This window comes from Varroa jacobsoni, unplaced genomic scaffold (assembly GCF_002532875.2).
Source record: "Varroa jacobsoni isolate VJ856 unplaced genomic scaffold, vjacob_1.0 scaffold_849, whole genome shotgun sequence".
In the NCBI taxonomy this organism is placed as follows: domain Eukaryota; kingdom Metazoa; phylum Arthropoda; class Arachnida; order Mesostigmata; family Varroidae; genus Varroa; species Varroa jacobsoni.
Window position 1 is genome coordinate 35,510 of NW_019213751.1, and position 23,908 is coordinate 59,417.

Below are 23,908 nucleotides of genomic sequence, written 5' to 3' on the forward strand. Positions count from 1 at the left end.
CGAGTACGTCCGTACGAGCTGTTGGACGCGATGGCTAAATGCGATTATCCTGTTTCTGCTGAGCCTTCTGGGCCAGTACTAATTGAATGGACCAGTGAATAGGCCGTTTGGGTTGGTATTAATAGAAGCAAATGCAATTTAAAGCGTGCTGACATCGTTTAGGTAAGAATCATTATTAACTCCATCCACTAAATGGGGCCATAGCTGAATCATCCACCGAAGTGACTCATAGGTTGACGTGAGTTTTGCGCATCAATGAATTGCTAGGAACTCCCGGGAAAAAAAGTTTTTAAACGGGCCTTTGAAACGACTGCTACTAACAGAGTGTAACTTTATTGGATAAATTAATGAATTGACAGTCTGATGAAACCGAACTAGCTTGATCTATCGGACTTAGCAATAGTAAATTTCCGGTAAATGTTTTTAGATTAATTTAAATCAAGTACAAAATTCTTCTCTTAAAAGTTATAAAAAATTTCAGCTTAAATAGGTCATCCCGGTAGCCCAATAGGGAACTATATTTTTTATTAGAAGATTCACTTTGTCACTAGAGGAAAGTTTTTAAGGAGGCCGCTTGAATTATCCTTCACCCAGGCTAATTAGGATACACCTATTGAAATCAGTTCACCTTGTCCGCGTGAGACCGCCATTTCATTATGATACATGCAAAATTATTCGCGACCAGTACTGCGGGAAAGAAATCGTTCCGAAACGTCAATGAGCACAAAAACAGCGCAAACCCACAACAAAAAACCCACAGATACCTGACCGGCCGTGATCTGTTATCAAGCAATCACTGTTATTGAATTGTGAGTAAAAAAAAAGGCTAATATTTTGTGTTGCGTATATATCTATATATATATATATATATATATATATATATATATATACGAGATATATACGAGCGTATCATCGGAACCCGAAAATTTTTTCTCTGTTTATTGTGTTTCCTGATAAATTTTTGCAGAAGGCTGCCCGCGACCCGTGACGTGAATGTTTGAATCGATAAAGGCTATGGAATTATCATGCCGAAAGGTTCTTTATTTAGCGCCATACTGTATGAAATTCTTTATTTTCTTGGTACCTCATAGTACGCTGACATTCACATCAATTGACATTAACAATATGACAACAAGTTTTCATTATTTTAACATAAGGGTAAAAAAAATGGTAAAGAAATAAAATTTGCGCTCCTTTCAGTGTTTATGTGTACTAAAAAATGGGTTTTAAGTTACTGAAAAAGTTGACACAGTAGGAGTGTCTAAGGGATCGTCATATTACACGCCAACGGCTTGCACGCCGTTCACTTACCCTAGAGAAAGTCACGTAACAGAGGAAATTATATTGTCTCTAGACAACGGCATGAAGGGATTGCAGCTTCCATCATTCATTCACGTAAGTCTTGAGGGAAAGGCTTTCGTAATAGAGATCTCGAACGAAAAAGAACGGTTCGTGAAGTTATGGCTAAGTAAGATGGCAGACGATGTCTTATCAATTTCAGAAAACGTACGAGGAGGTTATTGTCTTACGTAAGGAGCTCGTTTGGGTAGATGATGAGCCTGACGAAAGTGCCCCGGCCTGACGGTCCTGTGGCACAGGCCACTCCCTCATACTCGGCCCACAAAAGATAGACATCATGCTTTAGTAATGCTTGTTGTCTGCAAAATGTATTACTCAAACCTTTTATTAAAAAAAAAACAAACCTATGATGCATTATATAGTAAAAGCCGAAATGCTACAAAAGAACATTTAAATTAGTCACATGAAAACTGGGTATGTAAAGGTATTTTACGCCCATTTAGGTTGACAATGATGACTGATATCTAGCTGGACACTTACAGCAAAAATTTAGCTGATTTACAGAGTGGTACTTGAGCGACATCCCTTAACGTAAGAAGCTTGTTCATACACACATATATACTTAGTTTATTTTCATTCTTTATTCTCTAAGTGCATATTTAGACGGTGACTGCGACACTGTCATACAATATTTTTAAAAATCATCTAAAGTAATTAAAAACTGTAAATATTTTTATATTTAAACAACTTGAGAAACCAATAATAATAATTAAAAGCTAGGATTATAGGCTCTAAAAACTCACAGATAACGCTAAATTTTTTGTACAAAATTTCACCGTATATTGGTTAACTATAGAAAACCGGTTCTATAACAAATTTAATATTCTGGATTCCGGTAATTCAAGTACAGCTTAGTAAAACGTTCAAACCAGGGCATCATCTCATCCATGCGATATAATCTGATTAAAATTAGTATTATTAAAGAGTGAGTTTAACTATGACAAGCCCAAAAATGCACGAAAATATAGTAGAAAACTAATTTACAGTTATATCTGCGCGTACCAATTTCTGAGGAAATGTTTCATAGCAGTACCGGACCTAAAACTGGAAATGATTCAGTCTTCACATTTGAAATCGCACCTGTGTAGGTTCGAGGAAAAATCAATCCTCCATTAGCTTTAACGTTCCCCCAGTTCAATTTCTGTCTGAGAACTTCAGGAACTCAGGAAGTAAAAAAGTATAAAGAAAATCGGCTTAGTTTGTAAGGATAAAATTAATATAGGAGAGTTTTTTTTGGCACCAGTCGTCTTTGCTTGGTCTTTCACCTGAGAAAGCGGTTTCACGGTGCTACCAAGGTATGATTAGCGAAACCATACGCACTTTATGCTATTCGACGAACCTTAGCAAATCGATCTGACATTTTACTTGTTTCATTCTTCATAAAATAAACCTCGTTTCGCGATCCGATCACGAAACATATCATGGTGCTCTCTGCTCTTTAAAAGTTCCCTAAGTCGAGTACTTTCATTATTCTATAATTGTTCATTTATGTCAGACAGGCTGGGGTACCAACAGAGCTAGAAGCAGTTCGATAGAAGAACGAAACGGGTCATGGCGTAACGTGATGACGAATGACGATGTTATGTTTTGTTTCGCCGAGTAATAACTTTTGAAGGATATAGCATGCTGGTCCAACAGGCATTGAGACTTTTCACTACAACAACGGACTGCTACTTCCTGAGATTGCCTGATCTTTGCCGAGGCCAAATTTACTTATGTTTTTAAGATTGCTTAAATTCGATCATTACTGAAAGACAACGATAATTCTCTAATGAATCGGCGGGGATCCACTCCTATCTTTGTCGAACGACCTCCCACATATCAGATGGTATTTACTACAACATTTGCTGCAGACTTAGTTGACTTAAATGAATTGCTTAATTACTTTTAAAAAATAAGTTCTTCGTATCATTGGATAGTGGACACGGTCTGATAAATCATGATAACACGGATATGCTTTTTGAAAATAAGGCTTATTAATGTCTTATTTGAAACGCCATAGTTTGCCGCCGTTCTACCTGTATTATAAGACGCTCAGTCTGATATTATTATATATGAAATAAAGCTATTTTTCATCACGGTACGTAAAAGCGTATAAATAGAAATAAGTTGAATAGCTTAGGGTGTGACGGGTTACGAAACATGTCGCAAAGCGATTTAATAGAAGTCAAACTAGAATTACTTGTTTTATGTTAAATCTTATCATCAATACATGGTTGCGTTTTCGCCCTATGGACGTACAGTTACGGTTTTTGCAGATTATTTCAGGCCGCCCTGTTTTCAGCATTTCTAGGATACATTTGTTTGAATCAAAATGTCCAGTTAGGAGAATCTGCAGAATAATTTCACTCGAACCGTTTCGGAGCCGCACGCGTTCCCGAACACTGCGCTCACATTGTTACTGTTATTACTATTATCGTTGTTATTAGAATTTTCGTTTTTGATAACGGAAAATACGTCGGATAGAAATATCAGTTAAACCAAATTGTGCCTGCCTTAAAATCGATACTTACGCCGACGTACACTAAGTATCCACTAATTACCTGTTTTTGCATAGTAACATTGCCGTTGTTTGATAACGCGACCCTTGATACTATCGTTAACCGCCAGTTGAGCTTACAGAATGGTAAAAACGATGTTAGCTCAGAATGACTGGTAAGCTAACCGCGTACAGTCTACTACAGACGCCCGTAAGCGGCGTCCAATCAGACAAAGGGCACATAGCCTTTCGTCTGCACAGCTCATATTCAAAATACCGTAGAAGCGACACCTTAAACATAAGACGTCTGACAGGTGTACTTCAGGGGAACGAAATTATGAATTCGCGATATTCCGGTTGCTTAATTAAGCTATGCATCAATTGAGCTAGCCAGCATTTCTATATAGTATATAAATACATGAATAGCTGGTCTGTTGGTTTTAAACGATGTTTCGCTCAGTACCGAAATTCGTGATCAGCGGCAAGCCGACGACTCAAGCTAAATCTATCTAAATGAAACCATGTTTTTGTTCGAAGAGCCTTTATTATTGAGTATGGTAAATTTCGAAACGTTATCGAGGATGCCGGTGTGGTACGGTTAACGCCTATCTCTACTTTCTGATGATTTTTAACAAGATGCGATGTTTTTCTAAATCGTTAACCAGCAGTGGTTTGTTCTCCATCGTAGTTTTCCGCTGAGACGGTCAGACGATTTAATCGAACTTAAAATTACTATCAACCACAAACTGTCCGCGGTCTGGTACGTTCGCTTTGTCAATGCAAAGCCATCAACTCAGCTTTTCTATACGTACGGTTATTATAGCCATTTCTCGCTCGTAACTATCGAAAACTGAGGAGAAGTGAACATGCTGCCCAATCTGTGGATTTCGTACAGTGGCACTTCTACCTTCACCTTGTACCTCCTGTCCACACCAAATTGTTACCTTCCAAGTTAATTTTATTGTATTACTTTGCTGTTGACCTATGTCGAAGTATGAGAACCACATGCCTACATTTCTCGTGCTCTTATGAGCCGCAAAATAGAAGCCGACATTTCCAAGATAAACCGGTAGCGTTCGATAAATTTGTACCGAATCGCCTCTCGCAGACGGATAGAACTGAAGGATGTAGCATGCTGATTCAATAGGGTACGTGGCCGGTTTGACGCTTTGCCGTCTGCATTCGTCGGTCGTGGCCAGTCGTGTCTCGTATTGGCTAGCGCGTGAAGTTTTCTGCGGTGCACTATCCGGGCAATCTGGGGTCAAAACTGAGGTGTCCTTGCTCGGCTGAACTGATATAGCCGATTGTTTTGAGTCCTGTTCACTGTGTGAATTTTGCAGTTTGCTAAGCATCTTAGTCGCCGACGCTGGGCATGTTGACGCGCACGACGCGGCAGGAATATCACTGCCTGTGCTGCCGTCGACCAGAACGCAACCTGCAAAATGCTGTCGTAATTCGTCAGCGCCTAATACGATCTCACAGCACGGACATAGACAAGGCAGTTTAGCGACGAGCGGTTCCGGCGTCTGCACGTCTGTGATGGTCGCTGCCCTCCTAAAAATCGGACACATAAAGCAAGCGTTTCCTTCCGGACATAGTGCACTCATCACATCAATGTCTAGGATCTAAGGATTAGAGCAATGCAGTCCCGCCACGCGGAATGTATTATTAGCGGTCACCGTATGGTCGTTCTAAGGCTCGAAAGTTAAGAATTAGCTGAATTGTTTAAGAGTAGGATCCTTATTATATGTGTGAGCTATTTACCCGGTGGGGGTTGAACATTACCAGGGAAAAATACCGTTAGATCTCGCATACGAAACCCCGTTATAGTGCAGATCTTTTAAGAGACCTACCGACAGATCACGCAGAACGCACTTGGGACGTTTCTGTTCATTGGTAGTTTCAGCACACACCGATCACAAAAGACGTGCGCGCAATCGGTAAGATGCATTTTTGGGCAGACGTGATCACAACAGCCGCAGATTGCCAGCTTCTGTCGCAGATTATCGTCACCTGTATCAAAGGGGAGTTTGAACAGAATCATGAAGTTCACTTAGAACCCACTAGGGGGCGTAACAAAATGTACAGTTGAAAAGTAATTGAACCTTTTTCATTCATTGTATTATGCAGTATGGCGCATGTCAATTGGCAGGATTTGAACCCTATACCTCCGATGGCTCATTTGTCCAGAGGTGAGAAGGGTTGAATGATACTCAGTATTGATTTGCAGATAGAACAAATAGTATTTTTTTATAGAAGAAAAAGTTAACCCTAATCTTGAATTTCGACGTATTTTTTGTGGTTTATAACCCTTGAAGTTTCCAATATGTCTGTTCTTGAACGGAACTCGAGTTCGGCTCACGACGACACATCTGTAATGTTCTAGTGAGACAAATTAAAAAAAACCTATATCTAAATGACCAAAATGCCTCGACAATGAAAACTGCAAACCCTTTAAAACATTATTTTATACTTTTTCTGAACCAGAAGACTCAAGAGAACGAATAAACGAGTCATATTTCATACAGTACATGAATACGCGTAATTACCTGCACTTCGAAGGTCAACTTCAATCGAACCGGGAAGACAGATGGAAAATCCAGCCAGCTTCATCTTTGGTAGATTTCAGTGATAGGAACTTCTTATTTACTAGTTAATAGCTGATTCTGCAATTGGTCCTATGGAAATTTGATTTCGTCCGATACGGCTAAAACGAATAGGAGTCGCAATGAAGTTCCTCATAAATGAATTGATTTAACTCTACATCATGAATTCTACTAAATACATATAACTAATGAAGGATTAAGTACCTGGAAAAGTTACTGCTGTTGTCGTGCGCCCTTCGCACTGGAACTAAACCCCAAAACTCAATTACCGTTGTGTAACGACAACTATTTCTGCGTTCAGGTTTTTTCTGACGTAATGATTATGCTCAAAAATCTATATAAGGATGTACTCGCCTTTAGCCTAGATAATGGGAGTAATCGAGAAACGGAAACAGGTTGACCTCTTCTGTATTCGGGGCAATATTAAGTAACTTAAAAAAATCCTACAACTGCAATAACGACAATGATAATCGTACCAAACAACGCTTTCCATATAAAAAATCCCTTTGCTGTCCCAGAGATCATCCCATCGAATTACTTCCAAGAAAAAACACGTTGCACATAACTAAATTTGTAGGTAAAACAGCTTGATCTAATATGATTCAAGCCAAAAACCTCTATGTCCTGTCATTACAGTGCAAAATTTGTAGGACGCCCTTTTTAGCATAAGCTCCCTTAGTACTTGATGCACCGCGACTCGACAGGACCGCTGTAAGATGGCTGCCGACTTTCCTCAGACGAGACAAGCACCCCTAGAACGAAGTAAAGATTCTTTCAAATCTGCCGTCATAGTCGATTCTGCTTCAGCTAAGGTAATTAGTGCTTCGTTAACATCAGAGAAAACTGACTATTTTTCCCTATTTAACACCTTTAGCACTTGCCCTGCAAGGTGCAAAAGAACAAACTAAAAAATACCCGCAAGAAATCGAATGAAGCTAGCGTGTTAGATTTCTCAGTACGGAGGCGCTCAGCAGCGTGCAGTCATGTGCGTGTATAAATATGACGACCGTGAACCTTAATCGTTATTATGAACGCAGTTATCATTGTATAAAGTCATACTGACGCCTCCTGCTTTTAATAACACTAAAACCGTTGTGACGGCAAAAGTTCATGTATATAGAAATGGTTAAGAGGGCATCCTTCATCCACTGGGCAAAATTGGCCCCCATTAAAATTGCTTAATTATCATTCTACTTGGTGCATAGCCTCTGGCTAAAAAAAAGTGAGAAGTCGTTGTTTCAAGTCCCCTAAATGATTCACACAATAAAACGTATGTGAATAAAGACAATGCCATCCTTTATTTCCATAGATTAGGTCCATAGATAGGTCTAACCATAGATTTTGTATTGTTCAACTCTTAGTCTACGTTGACCTCACGTTATCTTATAGGAGAAATCGAGCTTAGAGTAAGTTAATGTTTAGTAACATGAAATGAAATAGTTTTTTGAACAATATCATAATGTTTGATAGTTGGGGTAATTTATCGAACGTTTTGCGCTTTTTTTTTTTTGAACTGACAGTGAAATCTGATAAAACGAGCACCCCATTAAGTGCGGTCACAGTGAAAACAGGTTGGGTATCCTTCAACATAACGTTCCGAATGCGCGGTTTTCAAATTATTTCGACCATTTTAGAGAGCTATATTTAGCAGGAAGAGTAGAGTACATACTAGCGATTTGATACACTTTATACTGATTATTCCACAGGCAAAACACCTGGAACATGGACCACCCTGCAAGCTCTTATGATGTCTAAAAGCACTATGATTTTTAACGAATATATCTTTTGCTTTCAACGCCCTCCCGTGTTAACTATTTTACTACAACATTTAAAGAACGCCCGGCTTTACCGACTCAATTAAACGTTTTGGAAATATTATTTGGATCAAATATGAATTAAGGCCCAGGCATACCGAGTCCAAGGTTTGGTAAGTGACAGTTCCACAGAGTAGACGACTACTTTGATAATGAAGTCTAGCGTGCATCATTATCTGTATCTGGGTTTGATGCTGGCAGTACGTTCTTTTATTTTTCTCGATCCATAATGGCTTTCCGTCTGCTCGTACTACCTATCTGTTAGGATATGATGTTGCATGTTCCTCTAAGCTACTCAACTAAAAGCAGAATTGATCACCCATATATACACAAACGAAAAGCACAATAACAATGTTTACCTTATTATTACTTCGCAATAATTAGTAAAAATAGATTTCTAGGTAGTCCGTCGAATGTTTAACATCCAAAAGACTTGAGCTAAGACGCTAGGACCTTTTGCTGTATGTAGATGAGGCGTTCTTTGTTTAGGCCGTAAGTTTAAAACTAATTCAGCTAATTCAATATTCAATTTAAACAAGTTCAGATCAAGCTAACCGCCTGATCTCAGCACTACACAGCGGCCATATTGCCTAACGCGGAAATTCAGCGCTATATACGAATTGTATGATCATTTAGACGGTTTCTGCTGACAAGGGTTACAAAGGCAAGATATACCTACAGAACGCTGTACCAATGATTCATTAGTATCTAACCATCGAGAAGAATGACGTCGATTCACCTCTAGAGATCCAAAGAAAGCAAGAGACCATTTCAGTAACATAATTTTTATTGTAGTTGTGCCTTTTCAGATTTTCACTAATGAGTACTACAAGCATGTAGCTTCTCGGCTAGCTCACTTTGGATGAGTTGTCTCGTCCACCTCATACCTGTTGTTCTGTCAGGGACTGTACCGTTGCCATTACGCCGTCTCTAAGTCTTTCTGCTTTGAATGACGAAGATTTTCTTAAATCCGTCAGCGTTTTCTAAGTCGTTCTGTCATTTCAAGCTGACCTGCTACAATGTGGGATCGAGATTAGTGAGAAGCTTCATTCTTATGCTTTCGTCGAGGTCTATTCGAGGTATCTGGAGCAATCGGTATAGTTGGTCGCGTGGGTCCAAAGCCAGATGACTTTGTGTGCCGCATCTCTGCTCCTTCAGTATTTCATTTTCATATTTGGCTGTTGTGACTTGCTTGATAGCGTCTCAAGCTAGATAAGCTGTCCCGCCTTCGAGGCGTCTAATGCGGATCATCTTAGTTGACAACAATACCACTGAAGAACTCCGCGACAGGATAACTCCTATCTTACTATCTCTAGCTAAATCTCATCAGCTGTAGCTATAGCGTATTGTACTAGTTGTATTTTTACTTTGCAATCGTACTTTACGTAAATTACGCCTCGCTCTCTATAACTACGTACCCTGCCTCAGGAAATAGGTCGAATTAGGCTACTTGGTCGTTGCGATTTTTCGAAGAAGACAAACATCAGGACTACACAGTGATTTGTGGCTAGGGTAGACTACCTTTTGGTGGATTTTGTTACTTCTAAATCTGTTCTACTGAGCAACAAAGAGATTCATATGGAGATAGAGCCATGCACTACTAATCGAAAGTCCGAGATGTTCCTAAAGGTGAACTTAAACGGTAAAGCAAGAGTAACAGTTGCAGCGTTTGTTCGTGATTTAAGATTTAAAATGACGATATTTAGATTGTACTTTAATGGTGATATTTCAGTGTACAATTAATTATAGTTGAAGCAATAATCAAATCGTGTCCTAGCTAACAGAGATAATCTTTTAAGTAAAACATTCATATCCGTTAGCCATTTTTGCGGAAGAACTGATACACGGTACCAAACGCTAAGAACAGGCTCTAAATTAAATGGACCAAGCTGATCCTACCAGTTTTGCGGTTTTTCTTTTCGAAATTTTCCCCCCTAACCAAATAATATCATTTTAGTTACGTGCACGTGTACATAGACGGGCTCGCTTTTGGCATGCATCGAAGACAACCTCTTAGCAACACGATAACGGCGAGTAACAGGGTTACCTCAGGGGCCGTTACGCAGGACGCACTGTGGCAAAATTTATACAAAGATTTTATCGAAATAAATCATCCGCGATTATCTCAGTCCAAATAATCCATATCTTCGTGGTTATAGTTAAACGCACAAAATCAAGACAAAAACAACAGCCGCTGCCTAGATACTTAAGTTTATGGGTATTGTGGTAATCTATTAAGCGCTGACAAATGAAAACGAATCCTTTCGCTAGTCAATGTTGAGACATTTTATTTGGCTTTCTGTTCGACAGTGATCTAATTTTACACATACGGATTTTCGAAGCTCACCTCCAAGATCTTATTAGCTCGTCTGGTGTACTTGGCAAAGAAGTTTTTTATACTAAAGGGGTGATATGCAAATTTGTTAATTGCATGTATAGGGTTTATTATAGTACTTTTTTGTATTTTTATGTATTTCGCTTCCATTGTCACCGACACCTTAATAAATAGTCGAGCCTGGTTTTCTTGCCCTGTCTTGTTTCGGAGCTTAAGCAGCAAAAAAAGATCTGATTTACCGCGATAGGCCAAAAAAAAAAAATCGATTGCTCCGGAAGTTTGCTTCGCTGTTCTATACTCACCTCGCTTAATATGCCTTACCAAAACAAGACGCCAGGTATCAAAAAGTACCGCGTTTTGATCGAGGTTTTTTTGGATGGGTCTTTGCAGCTTCTTTGACGCAAGGACGTGTTCCAAGTCGCCGTCTGAAGTCTGCGAGGTTGAGTTTCGAGAAAGCGATTTTGAAGTGGTGGGAGCCTCTGAGGTCAGCTGAGGAACGACTTCGTTATCGGTTTTGCAATTTTTCACGTGATCTTTCAGATCTTTAATCTTATTGGTCTTCGTGCACATCGGACAGAGGCCCTCGAGTTCAGCGATTAGTTCATCTTCATTCGTTACCTTGATAATACAGGAAGTCGTCCTGTAGGCAGTAACAACAATGAATTAAATGCTGCTAGGACCTAGTCGGGCCTTTTCAGAGAGTATGTACCTCCATGCTGATACGAAAATGGTGCTGAAATTTTCGCCTGATCTGATCAGACCTTTCTTAAAAACTAAGGGATTATATACACATGCTCTATCGAATACCCGACTAGCCATAAGACATTGAAAGAGACACATAATAAAGACGTAGATGAGTTTTGTAAGCATAAGCCGTGTTTGCATTGAAACAAGTCGTGATTAACGTCAAGCACATAATCATTCGCTGGTAAGTTTAAGCAAGGTAAATTAAATTTGGGTTAATTTTACCCGCCGCCTACTCCAGCGTCTTAGACGAACTAGTGCTGCTTTCGACAGTTCGTTGAGGTAGTATTTGATTTTTCGCAGAGCCGTTTGAACCGTGTTTGGAAAAACAAATTTTAAAAGATTACTTCTACATCAGCGCTAAATTGTTGTTTACAAGGCTATGGTGCTTTCTTTAGCTAATGAAAGAAAGCGAGTCTCGCTCCGACTTTGTCACTCTCTACGAATTTTTCCCGTTTCCTACCTAATTTTCGTAAAAATATTCAGGTTACCCAGGTCTTTTTCATTATCAAATGTAAAATTACGAATTCAATTAGCCAATGATAAAAAAAAGGCGATAATTTGTCGGAGTTAGCATATGATACAACATGTTTTCTACGAGAGGCCCCTCATGACGGATTTCACGAGCCTTGCCGTAAGCAGTGAAACAGCTTGGCATGGTCGGGGAAAGAGCTGATGTCGCTTTGTTCGTCAAGTCTTTTCTATGAGATTGTCCTGTTTAGCCAATGGGACTCGCCCATATTCGAGTGTTTGTTGACAGTTTCTTTCATGTATTGCCTACTATATAAGGCGCATCCAGCTCCACCAAAAACGTTCCACCCAAAAAATCTGGCCTTAAGTGTACTCGCAGGTTGTTTCCTGTGCTTAGTAGTGATGTAGAGACACCATCTCTCGTAGCCTGTAACAATTCTATGTGGAAATCAGTCAGTGCAGTTCTGTGTCGCTCGAGATGTTTATAGGCAATGAGTAACCCATATTTCCTTGTGTGCCTCACTCAGAGTAACTTTTTAGGACATCCCGGGTCGTCAAGATGGGTGAAAATGGCTATATGAACGCAGTTCAATTCCCGGCCAGTTCGGGAGTAGTTCGTAGGCCGCCTTTTTTAAAAGGCCTCAAGGTAAAATTTTACTCACTGTTTATCGAAATAATAGCAAGTTTTTAGAGGTAACTCTTTTTAATGGTATATAAAAGTAGAAAAACAATGGATCTTTTACAAAACCGTTACTATTTTCCTAGTAACCTAGTGAACTATATAAAAGTATTATATCACTTTCATTTCACTATGGAGGTATTATTCTTACAAGACTAATATATCGTTCGCTTTTCCACAAAATGGACAACTAGGAAGAGGTGTTTCTGTTTAGGTCATTACAAACAAAAAAGGCTGATGCGACACTAGCAACGCTTTTGTTCCGTGACAATACACTTACCAGCAGATTAAGCATAAAGCCAATGACTCTTGCTTTCCGTCAGTTTCCGTGGTCCATTTGAATAGACAGCGGTCGCAAAAGGTATGCCCACATTGAACGACGTTCATATTTGAACAGTACCACTTGCATACGCTACAAACCCATAATTTTTGTTGCAGCTGTTGCCCTGTGCAGGCAAAGCACAAAAAACATGGCTTAAAACCTCCTTAGCATGCAACTAAAGTGATAAGCTATTAGTGACGAGATCATTCCAGAGAGCTAACCCATATTCCTCGTCGACATTGTCATGCCGGAACACAAACACCCGATGCCATAGTCGTATTCGCAGCATTTCAAGTATTCGACTTGACCAATCGAAGACGGTAAATCGATTATAGTATTAAGCCAGGAAAACTGTGTCGGCGCAGAGTGTACAGAGAACAGGTTTTCATAGCTTATTATAATAGACAATTATTAACACAAACATATTTGTCGGCTTAACTGTAGTCGAGCTAAGATTCGATGCAGCACATTACCGTCTCTTCCACTGATGGAACTCGTAAGCTTTGTGTGTTTTTTAGACAGTTGAAAAAAAAAGGATCTTGCGATACTTCCTTCGCTTCCATCCATCTTAGATCTTTCAAGCAAAGGTTGATTTTTGAACAGCTAACCTATTTTTAAAACTTGCTCCATTTTGAGCTGAGGGAGAACGCAGCCGCTCGTAGCCTGCAACGGCCTCGTAGGACCATTTAGTAGTAGTTGTTCTTTACGCAACTAGTCGGCGGCAGACAATGCTTCTAAGGCTCGACGAATACAAATGACTTCTCTGCCGAACTGTTCTTATAAAGACTCCCTCAAATTAGCTTTGAGAAAAATGATTTGCGAAGCAATAACTAACCAATAGCTGTAAGTTTGATGTCAATTGCGCCCAGATGAAGACCGCTGAATCCACACAATTTCATACTGAGTCGATACTTCAGTACGATGGAATTGTCTCAGATCTCTAGCCCGATTATGGTAGATACATAGCTGAAAGTGACTTAGGAGCAGTCGACAATAAACAAGATTAGTTTGGAAAAAGTTTAACTGTGAAGTTCCTGTCATATGAAGTTCAACAAAGAATAACATTCACCTTACGAATCATATTAATTATTATCAATTAGTGTAAAAGGGATTAATCCTATCGTAAAGCAAATTTCTCCTATAGCTGCTAACGTTATCGAAAATTTTGCGGAATCTCGTCGTAGAACAACCCGCAACGGTTGCTGGTCAACGTTCAGCAACAAAATCTGACCATGACCAGATTCGAGCCTACTCTGCTTGATATTTGTTTCTGGACACCGGTCCCGTAGATGTAATAGGCACACAGTCGTCATTCGTACTTACCTTTGTTGTTGCTTATTGATAGGCAGCGTGTGTTTTGAAGCTGAAAAAAAAGCATAAGCGACTAGGAACAACGAATAGTTTCCACTTACGGTCGAATCACTGTTTTTGATATATGTCTCAGGTAACGGATTTTTGTTTTTTTCACTTTCAGTCAACTAAATGCCCACAGAACGCTGGGATACTCTTTTATTTTAATTAGTTTAATAAACCAGGCGACTTTACGTTACGAATAGCACGATATAGGCACGAGTAGGAAAGGATTTGTTTGCTGAACAGATGACTGATCTTTGGATTCTGACAACTCTCCGACAAGGCCCATGTTGTTTCAGCCGGAACAACTTGCTTCGAGTGCATATTATTGCAGTGACATGATCGTTGGCTTAGCTAACGCGTTACAAGGTTATCTGTTGTCCCGTATTTCGGGTTCGGCTTGCGATCGATGAGAGTTGAAATTGGTGAGGTAAACTAATTGAAAGGTACTCAGATGAAAAAAAATACATCTACAGATAACAACCATGACGCATAGTCTTTTCAATCATCATACAACAACGAGGCCATCACAAGAGTGGCTTATCATGGTTATTTTATCACTTGACCGTTCTGAGCCGATACTCGTTTATGTCATAGAGCCTATATTCTAACTAAGCACTACGTAAATTGTTTTTCTCACAATAGTTCATGCATTGAATATCACTATAAAACGGATTTGTGCGAGGGCATGGTTGATTATGATTAAGACGTCGTTGGAGCTAGAAAAGCCCAAGGTCAAGAAGCTTTACACAATAGTGACGGCGTACTTCAAGTGTACGTTAGCTCTTGGCTCTATTCAAATCAAGATTTGTCACAACAGCTAATGATTGCAATACGAACTGTGATGAAGTGTGTGCGATGCGTGAAGTACGATGAGGAACTATCCCAACGAAACCAATAAAAAAAAAGTATCCTATTTGTAAAGATTTAGCTTGGGACACATAATATATAAAAGCTTTTCTATAGAATAGTTGATATTATTATAATTACTAAGCTAAATCGTAAACGTCCGGATCGTTATTAACATAGTTGATTCTACCGCTGTTTTGTACTTCTATCGCAGTCGCGAACTTACATATTTTGACGTAAAATTTCATTGTAAGTTTACCTAAAGAGGCTTGGCTTTAACCTTATTTTGAAAAATAAATGTATTTTCTTATCCCATTGGCTGTTTATTTTCTACCTAGAGATGGTCTGAAGTCTGAAACAGTAGTAGCCAAACTTGGAACAAGGTAGCTGCCTGAAACAATATTCATAAATGATTCGGGTTTTTCGTTCAGTACTGCTTCAGATGACTGGCGCCCAGCAAGCGATTCGAACCGTATCTATATTTGTGTCGCGACATTCAGTGGTCAAATGCGTTACTATGGCGTCATCAGTTTGTGAACTTTAAACTTTGGTGAACTCCGTACACCTAAATAATGCCTAAACTTATAACTGAAAACGAGCCACTTTCTATATTAGAAGTATCGTTTATTTTTATCTTGTTTCCAGTAGGCGTATTTAGAAAGGCCAAGGTTCTACTTGCTCGATACATACAGTTAGTATGACATTATCTCTTTCGTTGCTTTGGAAGAACGAATCTAACGTAGCGAGCTGTCCAACTTCATAATTCCTTAAAGTAGTGGTATGGCCTGATCCTTCAGTTGCTTGTCCGTGTCGTACAGTGACTTTTAACACGGAGAAAATTTTTTGAGTTAGATTAACTCCTTCGAGTAACGCAATCCGAAGGTACAGACTTTTACTCCGGGTAGTCGCTGCGAAATAGATACCCAGGCCCGCAGTGTACACCGTCGGCGTTCTATACGTTTTACACGATTCAGACGTCTTATAATTATAGATTAATTGAACTGCATAAAAGCTTGGAAATGTGGGCCGATTCATAGCACGCAGTTTTTCTTCAATAACATTCATTCGATTCTCAAGAAGGTCCTCAGACTCACGCCGAGTAGTAGCGAAAGAACTGTTGGCCTCGTGGATGTCGTGGTTCTCTTCACTCGAATTACGGTGTTTATTCGCAATAGCTAGCACCTTAGTCGTCGTTCCCTGCACTCTTTCCGGATTTCTGATACATTTCACAAAATGATCTCGTAGTTCCTTGACTTTCAATATGACTTCGCACGCTGGACACGAGCAACAAAGTTGTGTTACAAACTTCTCCTGAATACGAATCTCCATAGTGGCAACAAATCGCCTAAAACAAGTATCTTGTTTTATTTCCTGAGAAGTCTCGTTGTTTCCAAATACATTAAGATGAGTTATGAGTACAGATAAGCTCAAAAACGCTGCGGTGTTGACAAGTCATGAGCTTCAGTTTCGTTTAGATTCTGCTCTGTAGAAAACGGGGACTTCGAGAGAATTCAGAAGAATAGACTGAAATTTCGCTCGAAATTCAGTGATCTATTTCACATAGAAAACACATTAGCCAATGTTAAATCTACTTTAGCTAATTCATATAATGTACAAAGATTCAGTAGTTTTAAAGTGCGGTACAGGATAACGCCCGATGTTTAGCCTGTAAATAGTTATTATTTATATTATATGGGGTAACGCTGACATCGCAGCTCTTGGAGCCCAGGAGTCTTCTGATTCCGGAACGTTAGGATATTAGAGCTATTGAAACAGCAAAAGTGGAGTGGGTATGAATCAGAAGCTATGTAAGTAAGTATATTGAGCTAAATCGATAGCAGCCACAGTACGGTACAACAGGGTTAATGTAAATTAAACGTATCAGGCAACTATATGGAAACTATGGCTTTGTTCAGAGTAGAAACTGTATCACCGAAAATTATAAACACCTTACAGCGTCTATCATGATCATTTTATTGTTATTTTTATACACTTCTATAGCGTTAACAATGATTGCAGTGCTAGAATCAGTTATGCCTAAATTCATGTAGCTCGTAAATCGTCCATGTTATTTTATTGAAAACAACAATAACATATATCAGTTTGAGTAGTTTAGCACAGGGTTACCTGCATATCGCGCATATGGTGGCTGAAATATCTTCGGCAACGACCTGCTCAACAAGGCAACGCTGACAAAACACGTGGCCACAGTCTCCGAGACGCATTACCGGGCAACAGTAATCGCAGCAGCTGCAAATGGCGAGTTTCCGCTGCAGTTGAGCCTCTAATTGTTTGATACAGGGACGAAAAGAAAGCGCACAGCTTGAGACAATTGCTGCTTTTGCCCCGTAAACACGGACGTTCGCTGATGAACGAAACGCGATGTCGGTTCGATACTTTAGAATAAACAAACGTGGCTGGTCAAATGCCAAATGCTCTGATAAACAACGTACCGGAGTTCGCAGGTGCGACTTCAATCGCGCCCAACTGAAGAGAACTGAATCCCCAAAGCTTCATGTCGAAACAGAACCGTTTGTAGAAGTAAATGCTGTACTATATTGGACTTGTTATGTTTCGTCGTTGCGTTAGTGCTCCAAGTTTATGCAGACGCAGCATCAAGAATCCTGAGCAGCCAACTGAAACCTAATTTGCATTACAGAAGTTTCGAGGCTATTTAGCTCGAATTTATTAAATCAGACTCAAGAAAATATAAAAGCTAACTTAAATTTGTTCGTCGTTAAGGTAAATTTTCGAAGGTGCGACAGACAGCATGTTTTCGTTCGGTGACCTGGATAGCTGTTGGATGTTGCTAACGGGTGCCATGGAATCCTTAAAATCTGTATTTTGATTGCGATAATGCTTTGACGGTTTAAGTAAACAAATACTTCGACATAAACAAAAACGACTATGGCTATGTAACCTAATGCTACTGAACTAAAACCATGTAATCGTGCCTATTGAATGCATGTTGAAATATAGAAACACAACTTGTTTCTAGTTCAACATTCATTTTTACATCGAGAAAGAGCTGTAGCATGAAGTCCGAGGTGTGAATCATCTATTGCGTGAGCAAGTAGATTCTAAATCTTCAACCTAAAGGAATATCAATCGTTTTGAAGCTCGATTTATTTCGCACTGTTACATTACCTCTGAGACATTTGAACTTTATCCAGTGCAAATGTACAAAACTGCTCAGACGACATAATGTATTCGTTTAACTCTGATACGACAGTTTAGCACCTAACAACTGCTACGGTACACTTTTCTTGTTCTTTACCCTTTTGGGGGTAAAAGCACAAATTGTAGTTTTTTATAGAACAATGGACAGAATCGCGTGACATAATCTTACAAATATTAATCGGTGTTCCTCGCATTTAATAGCATATCATAGCTCATCATCATATTTGTAACTAGTCTATAATAGAAAGCAAAGTTACCTCTTAATCCTGGTTCAATTCAAATTTGATTTGTTTGAAAAATGAAATTTTCTGGAAGACTCGTTGGTGATTACTATGATTTTCAAACAAAAGATTCCACGTACTCTTCATGTTAAGCACTTATATTAGTTTAGTTATATGATCACTGGCAAATGCTAGAGACAAAACATTTTAATAGACAGCATTGAAAATTACTAAGTAAGAAATTCATTTCAAATCATCATGAGATTGCTTATTAGTTGGAAATAATCTAACAGGTGTGACGCACTTTGAGTCGTCTGCCCATTATGACTAACACACAAAAAACCTAAAAGTAGGCTTAATATAAGCCAAGTAAACTAACATGAAACTGCATCACGCTAGGCATATCAGATCGGTCAACGGAACGATGACTCAGCCTTCTTGAAAAAAGTCATGGAAAATTCTGCAGTAACACATATGCCTACTAAATAGCACGAGAGATGAGCGAGTAAGATTCGAGAGAGGGTTAAGATATACTTCGTTTTGTGCTCGAGGACAATGGTCTGAAACATGGTTTTAGACAGAAACGTATTGTCCGTATAAAATTGTTTCTGACGGCGTGGTCTCTTTTTTACCTCCAATAAAAAGTCTTGATGATCGAACAGCTCAATTGATGAGAAAAGACTTTTTGCCCATCAAGGAAGGCACAAGGTTGTCTACACAGAGTTTTCAGGATGAAGAAAACGCTTCCTAGCTGGGCATAGATGTTTGTCCTCACTTAACGTAATCGTCGAGCTTCACTTTCCAACGGTATGGCTTGCTTGATCAATGTAGGACAGACAAATTTTGCGGAGTTGGCTTCCGACAATTCTCGTTGGGAATAAGCCAAAGATTTTACGGCAAAAGAATCTGCATTCTTCTCGATAAGTGGCGAGGGACCAAAGGTTAACGGCTGAGGTCTCAATACAGTTTAAAGAAAAGATGAAACCGGATTAAAACAACTTATACATATCATCTGCTGTACCCTACCTAGACCTTTTCTAAAGTACTTACTCAAAGTTCATACAGCAATGTTGACTGCTGTACAACTAATACTGGTTTGTCGTCCTTCGGTTATTCTGGTAGTATTCATCCATGAGCTCACGAACGTCACGTGCAGACGATGCAGTTCCTCACCAATATAAAGATTGAAAAAATATTCGGATTACGTTGAGTAATACGGAATACCCTTCATGCTTGTTTGTAAATTATAACACAATATCCAATTTTTTTGTAATTTTCTGGCGTATACCTCGTATGGTCGTTATTTTCGTCGACGCCCCGCCATCTTAGCAAGCGTCTTGCTGGCGCACGGTACAACCCGTTAACGCTACTGAAGCCTATACCAAAGTGGACTCCTCTAGTGGAAAGGGCCCTAATACTGTTCTTTCCGCTGCCACTTTTAACTGTCGACGGGCCACGAAGGTAATATTTGGTAGCAAAGACTTCGTGTTCTGCTAAGGCCGTCCCGAATATAATACATCGCACCATCAGGCATTGGTTAGGTTATCTGGACAGGGAAATCGAACGTCGATTTATGTGAATGATTTGTGCAGATAAACCAAAGAGAAACGTTTTGTCAATCTTATATATGTATTTCCATTTAAGGATTGGCCCTGAGTCATGCTGTATAATAAACCTTCGAGTACTGGAATGGCGCCTAGGCTTTGCTCTAAAAGCAGGCTATTACCAGAATGCTAATGAATTGTGTACAGATATAAATAGGATCAACGTGGAAAACTAAATCCTACTAGGCAAGCATAAACTATTTAATTATTCAGAAATTAAACCCGCAAAATTTAAACACGGTGAGCCCGCGAAGTTTGAATGCGTTAAATCCGTGACGAAGGAAAATTGCGTAAGTTGCTCGTGAGATACGAATGTATCGGCATAATCAGCACACGGGCAACTAAATAACGCATAATATATTTATCTGAATAAGCTACAACAATCATAAATATATGTCAAAGCAATTTTATCGGTCTGAAAAAAATAAGAGTGAGCACTTGGTTGGAAAAACTTATTAAAAGTTGTTGGTCAATAAAGGCTAATACTCCGTTAGATTCTCCCTAGTAAGTCTTTGAACCCGAGACACTTCGGACACACAATAGCGACGAACAATGCTTGGTAGATATAAACAAAAAATAACAGAGACTGGATATTTAGTGAGCAGCTTGATCCACACCTAGCCTACGAATAGAAGACTCGAATTGAACGAGGCTGATACCTTATCATTCAGAAATTCCTATCTCATATGATCAATTAAAAACCACGAAAATGTCAGTCTAGATCACGAAAGTCCATCAACAATCACCCGTTTTACCGCTGCTGAATCGCGACAGCTTAATACATATGTATCTTCGATATTCTACTTCGAATCTCCTGATCGAACTGACCGCAAACCACAATAAGACGCAAATACAGATCAAATGGCCAAATAAATAGAGAGTTTTATGGTATCGATAGATCTCTCACCAATACGTACGCACGCAGGGTTAAATAAACGAGAATTGTCATCTCCAGCTGGGCAAATAGAATCCTATAGAAGAGCCTCGTCAAAAGTAACGACAGAGGCATACTTGTGAAGTGATCAACGACTTGGGCTTTGGGCATTTGAAAGAACGCCATTGTATATATATACAAGATAATATAAATAAAAATAAACACAAACTTGAGGAACAATAGGATAGACAATAGGAGGAACAATAATGAAAGGAACCAATACAACTTGTTCATCGTTTTCAACGGCAGTCTTCGTAAACAACAGCAATATTGCTGTCTTTCAGCAAGTTTAACCCATCTAAATAGCACTCGTTACAAAGAATTCATGAGAATTTCATATTCAAAGAGCACAGATCGGATGAAGTTTTTAAACGGTTGAATCTGCATTTTACGTAGGCACCCATTTTTTTTAACAGAAGGCGTAGTTCTGTCCTCAGACAATATCAATCGCTAACCTTGTTGACTAATCATGCTAAAAGGCACTAATGATAAATGTCATTGCGACGCGAGCGCTTGTGTTGCTCAAAGGGACGAATCAGCCAATACCACACTGTCTCGTTCTGCTCGCGTATCGTCCCCCCGAAACTTGAAGCAGACCCTCCCCCCGCCCCCCCACAAAAATTTATGCTGATAATATTGAAAGAATAAGTAGTATTGTTATGATTAGTTATTACTGGAGAATATAGACGTCTTAAAAATTCGCTATCTTGTATAGAAAAACCTTAGTAATATTTCCGTTTGAGGAATGAGAAAGTACAAGGATCTCCTACGTGAGGAAAAATCCTACCCTATGCAATAAACAATGAGCGGGAAATTGAGTGGCTACGAGGCTGACCGTTTTCCGTAGTATCAGAATTCGGAAAAATTTCAGAGCTAAAAGGGGTAAGATGGCCGGCCGAAAATTTATCCTAACTCAGAAAGCATACAGCTTTAGTATTAGACCAACCATAATTTATTGCTAGAGTCAATGAGCCGCTGCATCGAAAGCCGTTTCATGCAAGTCTCCTGCGGCGCATTCGGAGTTATTACTGCTGCTTTCTGTAAGTTCCTGTTTTTGTATCCCTCACCGCTACTATTTTTCCAATATTTGGGGTATGCCTCCATTAGCCGCGGTTCAACCAGATTCGGCTAGAATAAAACTAGTGAAGAGGCGATACCGGCAGCCTACATACTTTAGTAGCATATATCTGGAAGAAATAAGGGGTAGAAAATGAAACGGGGCAAAATGTGGGGCTCTAGATAATCTAAAAGTCGATGCTTGTTGATATAGTTTTTGATAACCCAATAGAAAAACAGGCATAGATCGCTCATGAAATGTAAGACTCAGTCCGCAGAACAAAAACTTTTTCGGAATAGCAAGTTGCTATAATGATCTTGTTTTCCTTATTATAACAGTAACTTACAGCGTGACCGAATTGTTTCTTTCAGAAACCATTACTCCAAAAGTTGTTGTGTTAAAACAGACAAACTTATTGAAGGATCAGTATCGCTATAACTCATTCGAATATGTAGAGAAAGCTATGTTTTTTGGGAAGTTTCTTCATCTTCGCAGATTCTAAAGGTGCGAATGTTTTTGATACTACGAGTGCAGCTAGTTGTAGGAGGCGCGACTTGAAGAAGCTTCGTCATTGCTAAATTTTGTCTGCTATATTTTTGTCATGACCTTCATGTAGGCCCGAAGACTGCTGTTATGAAAAATAAGAGTAGAATAATTTTACTCTTTTTTTCTTCTAATTTTCTCTAATAATTCTAATAATATAATAATAATTCTTCTAATAATTCTCTTTTCTTCTAATTTTTTTTTTTTAAAGCACAGGCTAACACAAACACGAACCGGTTTACTCATCATCTTTTTAAATGAAATAATGATTTTATTAAAAAAGGTTTTTTTGCCAGCAAAATATGAGTTCTTAGATCATGTTGTCCAGAAAAGATCTTCATTTAGGAAATGCTTCAGGAAAAAATCGACGCTTTTTGAATCAAACCAAAGCTGCTAAGGGGTATTTTCTTTTCACTGTCCGAAACTTAGCGTTGCGTAATCTGGAACGTAAGGTAACTATGTAGGTAACAATTTGCTTGCGCTGCTCATTCCGAAAGTAGAGGTCACATAAGAATCCAATATAAAGAAAATGCATAATGACAGATATCGAGCGTCGAGGCATTTCTAAGCCTCTTGCCAGGGCCGGATATCAGATCGGAGTAAATTTCGGTTTCTGACTCCGGTCCTCCTATTCCTAATACAAGCATCATCTTGATAATGATACCGGAACTATTTTTGCTATGAAATCTGAAATTAAAAAAGAAGTCTTATTTTTTGCCTTGCACTAGGGTCTTCTATGGCTACGGAAGAGTTCGTGCGATGCCAGTGAGGAAAAACTGCGACAGAATAAAGTCTCAACGGTTTTAGTCACGGTTTGGCGGGTGTCAGCACTGAAAAGGTCTTTCTTGACAAATTTCATTCAAACAAACGTAGGAACGACAGGCGATGTGATCCAGCTTCGAAACCGAACGTAGACACATAATCTTTTCGCGCTCCAATTTTATGAAGCACCGCTTAACGAACGCAATGGAACTGCACCTAAAGAATCGAACCATCTACTGGAGTCATCTACTCTAAGATTGCAAGGAACGCTTCATTTGCCGATCGATATCTGTTGTTGCTTCTTTAGATATCTACATACATTCTGCTCAGTAAATCCAATATTCAAATCACCGAAATGTCGAATGTTATGCTCAAGTGAGTCAAAAGTCAACCTCTATATGATGCCTAACTTGTCGAAATAATTGGTTAAGTGCGTTTTTAAAATTGGCTAAAAAACACTTGACAGCAAACTTGATACTTCGATCAGCTACACAGATCTCTCACTCGCTATAGCGGATAGCGCCGTACTACAGTCGGCATATCACCTATAGCGAGTCAGTCACCGGAACTTGAGAAAATACTTGCAACAGTCAATG

General features: G+C 39.2%; 3 protein-coding genes and 1 long non-coding RNA gene across 11 annotated transcripts; 1 reads left to right on the forward strand and 3 right to left on the reverse strand.

Moving 5' to 3' along the window:
- Positions 1-4,362: 4,362 nt before the first annotated feature.
- Positions 4,363-7,304, reverse strand: LOC111264347 (uncharacterized). Of its 3 annotated transcripts, none has more exons than XM_022840157.2 (4): positions 7,079-7,304; positions 6,388-6,545; positions 5,692-5,851; positions 4,363-5,392 (listed from the first exon to the last, which is right to left on the reverse strand). In XM_022840157.2, exons 2-4 carry the CDS (start codon positions 6,449-6,451, stop codon positions 4,627-4,629), a joined length of 990 nt encoding a protein of 329 aa, XP_022695892.1. In that variant the 5' UTR covers positions 6,452-6,545; positions 7,079-7,304; the 3' UTR covers positions 4,363-4,626. The 3 variants fall into 3 exon arrangements, with proteins under 3 accessions (XP_022695892.1, XP_022695893.1, XP_022695891.1); XM_022840158.2 differs by having other exon boundaries at positions 7,060-7,304; XM_022840156.2 differs by having other exon boundaries at positions 6,921-7,304.
- A 3,225-nt stretch (positions 7,305-10,529) lies between these two features.
- On the reverse strand, positions 10,530-14,293 carry LOC111264349 (uncharacterized). Of its 2 annotated transcripts, none has more exons than XM_086970045.1 (4): positions 14,133-14,293; positions 13,645-13,785; positions 12,768-12,933; positions 10,530-11,233 (listed from the first exon to the last, which is right to left on the reverse strand). In XM_086970045.1, the coding sequence occupies exons 2-4, from the start codon at positions 13,706-13,708 to the stop codon at positions 10,579-10,581; spliced, it is 885 nt and encodes a 294-aa protein (XP_086826171.1). In that variant the 5' UTR covers positions 13,709-13,785; positions 14,133-14,293; the 3' UTR covers positions 10,530-10,578. The 2 variants fall into 2 exon arrangements, with proteins under 2 accessions (XP_086826171.1, XP_086826172.1); XM_086970046.1 differs by lacking the exon at positions 10,530-11,233 and adding an exon at positions 12,168-12,235.
- On the forward strand, positions 12,226-16,117 carry LOC147752963 (uncharacterized). The gene is made up of 2 exons (XR_015312660.1): positions 12,226-12,454; positions 14,284-16,117. It is a non-coding gene; the product is annotated as an uncharacterized LOC147752963 (long non-coding RNA).
- On the reverse strand, positions 15,615-19,968 carry LOC111264351 (uncharacterized). Of its 5 annotated transcripts, XM_022840166.2 has the most exons (5): positions 19,701-19,912; positions 19,463-19,580; positions 17,465-17,654; positions 17,139-17,295; positions 15,615-16,356 (listed from the first exon to the last, which is right to left on the reverse strand). In XM_022840166.2, the coding sequence occupies exons 3-5, from the start codon at positions 17,526-17,528 to the stop codon at positions 15,666-15,668; spliced, it is 912 nt and encodes a 303-aa protein (XP_022695901.1). In that variant the 5' UTR covers positions 17,529-17,654; positions 19,463-19,580; positions 19,701-19,912; the 3' UTR covers positions 15,615-15,665. The 5 variants fall into 5 exon arrangements, with proteins under 5 accessions (XP_022695901.1, XP_086826169.1, XP_022695899.1 ...); XM_086970043.1 differs by having other exon boundaries at positions 15,615-16,285; positions 19,463-19,951; XM_022840164.2 differs by having other exon boundaries at positions 19,463-19,912.
- Positions 19,969-23,908: the final 3,940 nt, after the last annotated feature.

Bases quoted from the DNA above. Each gene is read 5' to 3' on its own strand.
- LOC111264347 (XM_022840157.2), bottom strand. From the start codon at position 6,451: ATGAAGCTGGCTGGATTTTCCATCTGTCTTCCCGGTTCGATTGAAGTT. The intron at 5,852-6,387 runs GTAATTACGCGT...CCTTTGATACAG, and splicing joins AGTTGACCTTCGAAGTGCAG to GTGACGATAATCTGCGACAG. The intron at 5,393-5,691 runs GTAGGTCTCTTA...TCCGATTTTTAG, and splicing joins GCGTTCTGCGTGATCTGTCG to GAGGGCAGCGACCATCACAG.
- LOC111264349 (XM_086970045.1), bottom strand. From the start codon at position 13,708: ATGAAATTGTGTGGATTCAGCGGTCTTCATCTGGGCGCAATTGACATC. The intron at 12,934-13,644 runs GTTAGTTATTGC...TTGCCTGCACAG, and splicing joins CATCAAACTTACAGCTATTG to GGCAACAGCTGCAACAAAAA. The intron at 11,234-12,767 runs GTAAGTGTATTG...TACTGCCTACAG, and splicing joins GCTTTATGCTTAATCTGCTG to GACGACTTCCTGTATTATCA.
- LOC111264351 (XM_022840166.2), bottom strand. From the start codon at position 17,528: ATGAAGCTTTGGGGATTCAGTTCTCTTCAGTTGGGCGCGATTGAAGTC. The intron at 17,296-17,464 runs GTACGTTGTTTA...TCAAACAATTAG, and splicing joins AGTCGCACCTGCGAACTCCG to AGGCTCAACTGCAGCGGAAA. The intron at 16,357-17,138 runs GTAACCCTGTGC...TACTTGTTTTAG, and splicing joins ACCATATGCGCGATATGCAG to GCGATTTGTTGCCACTATGG.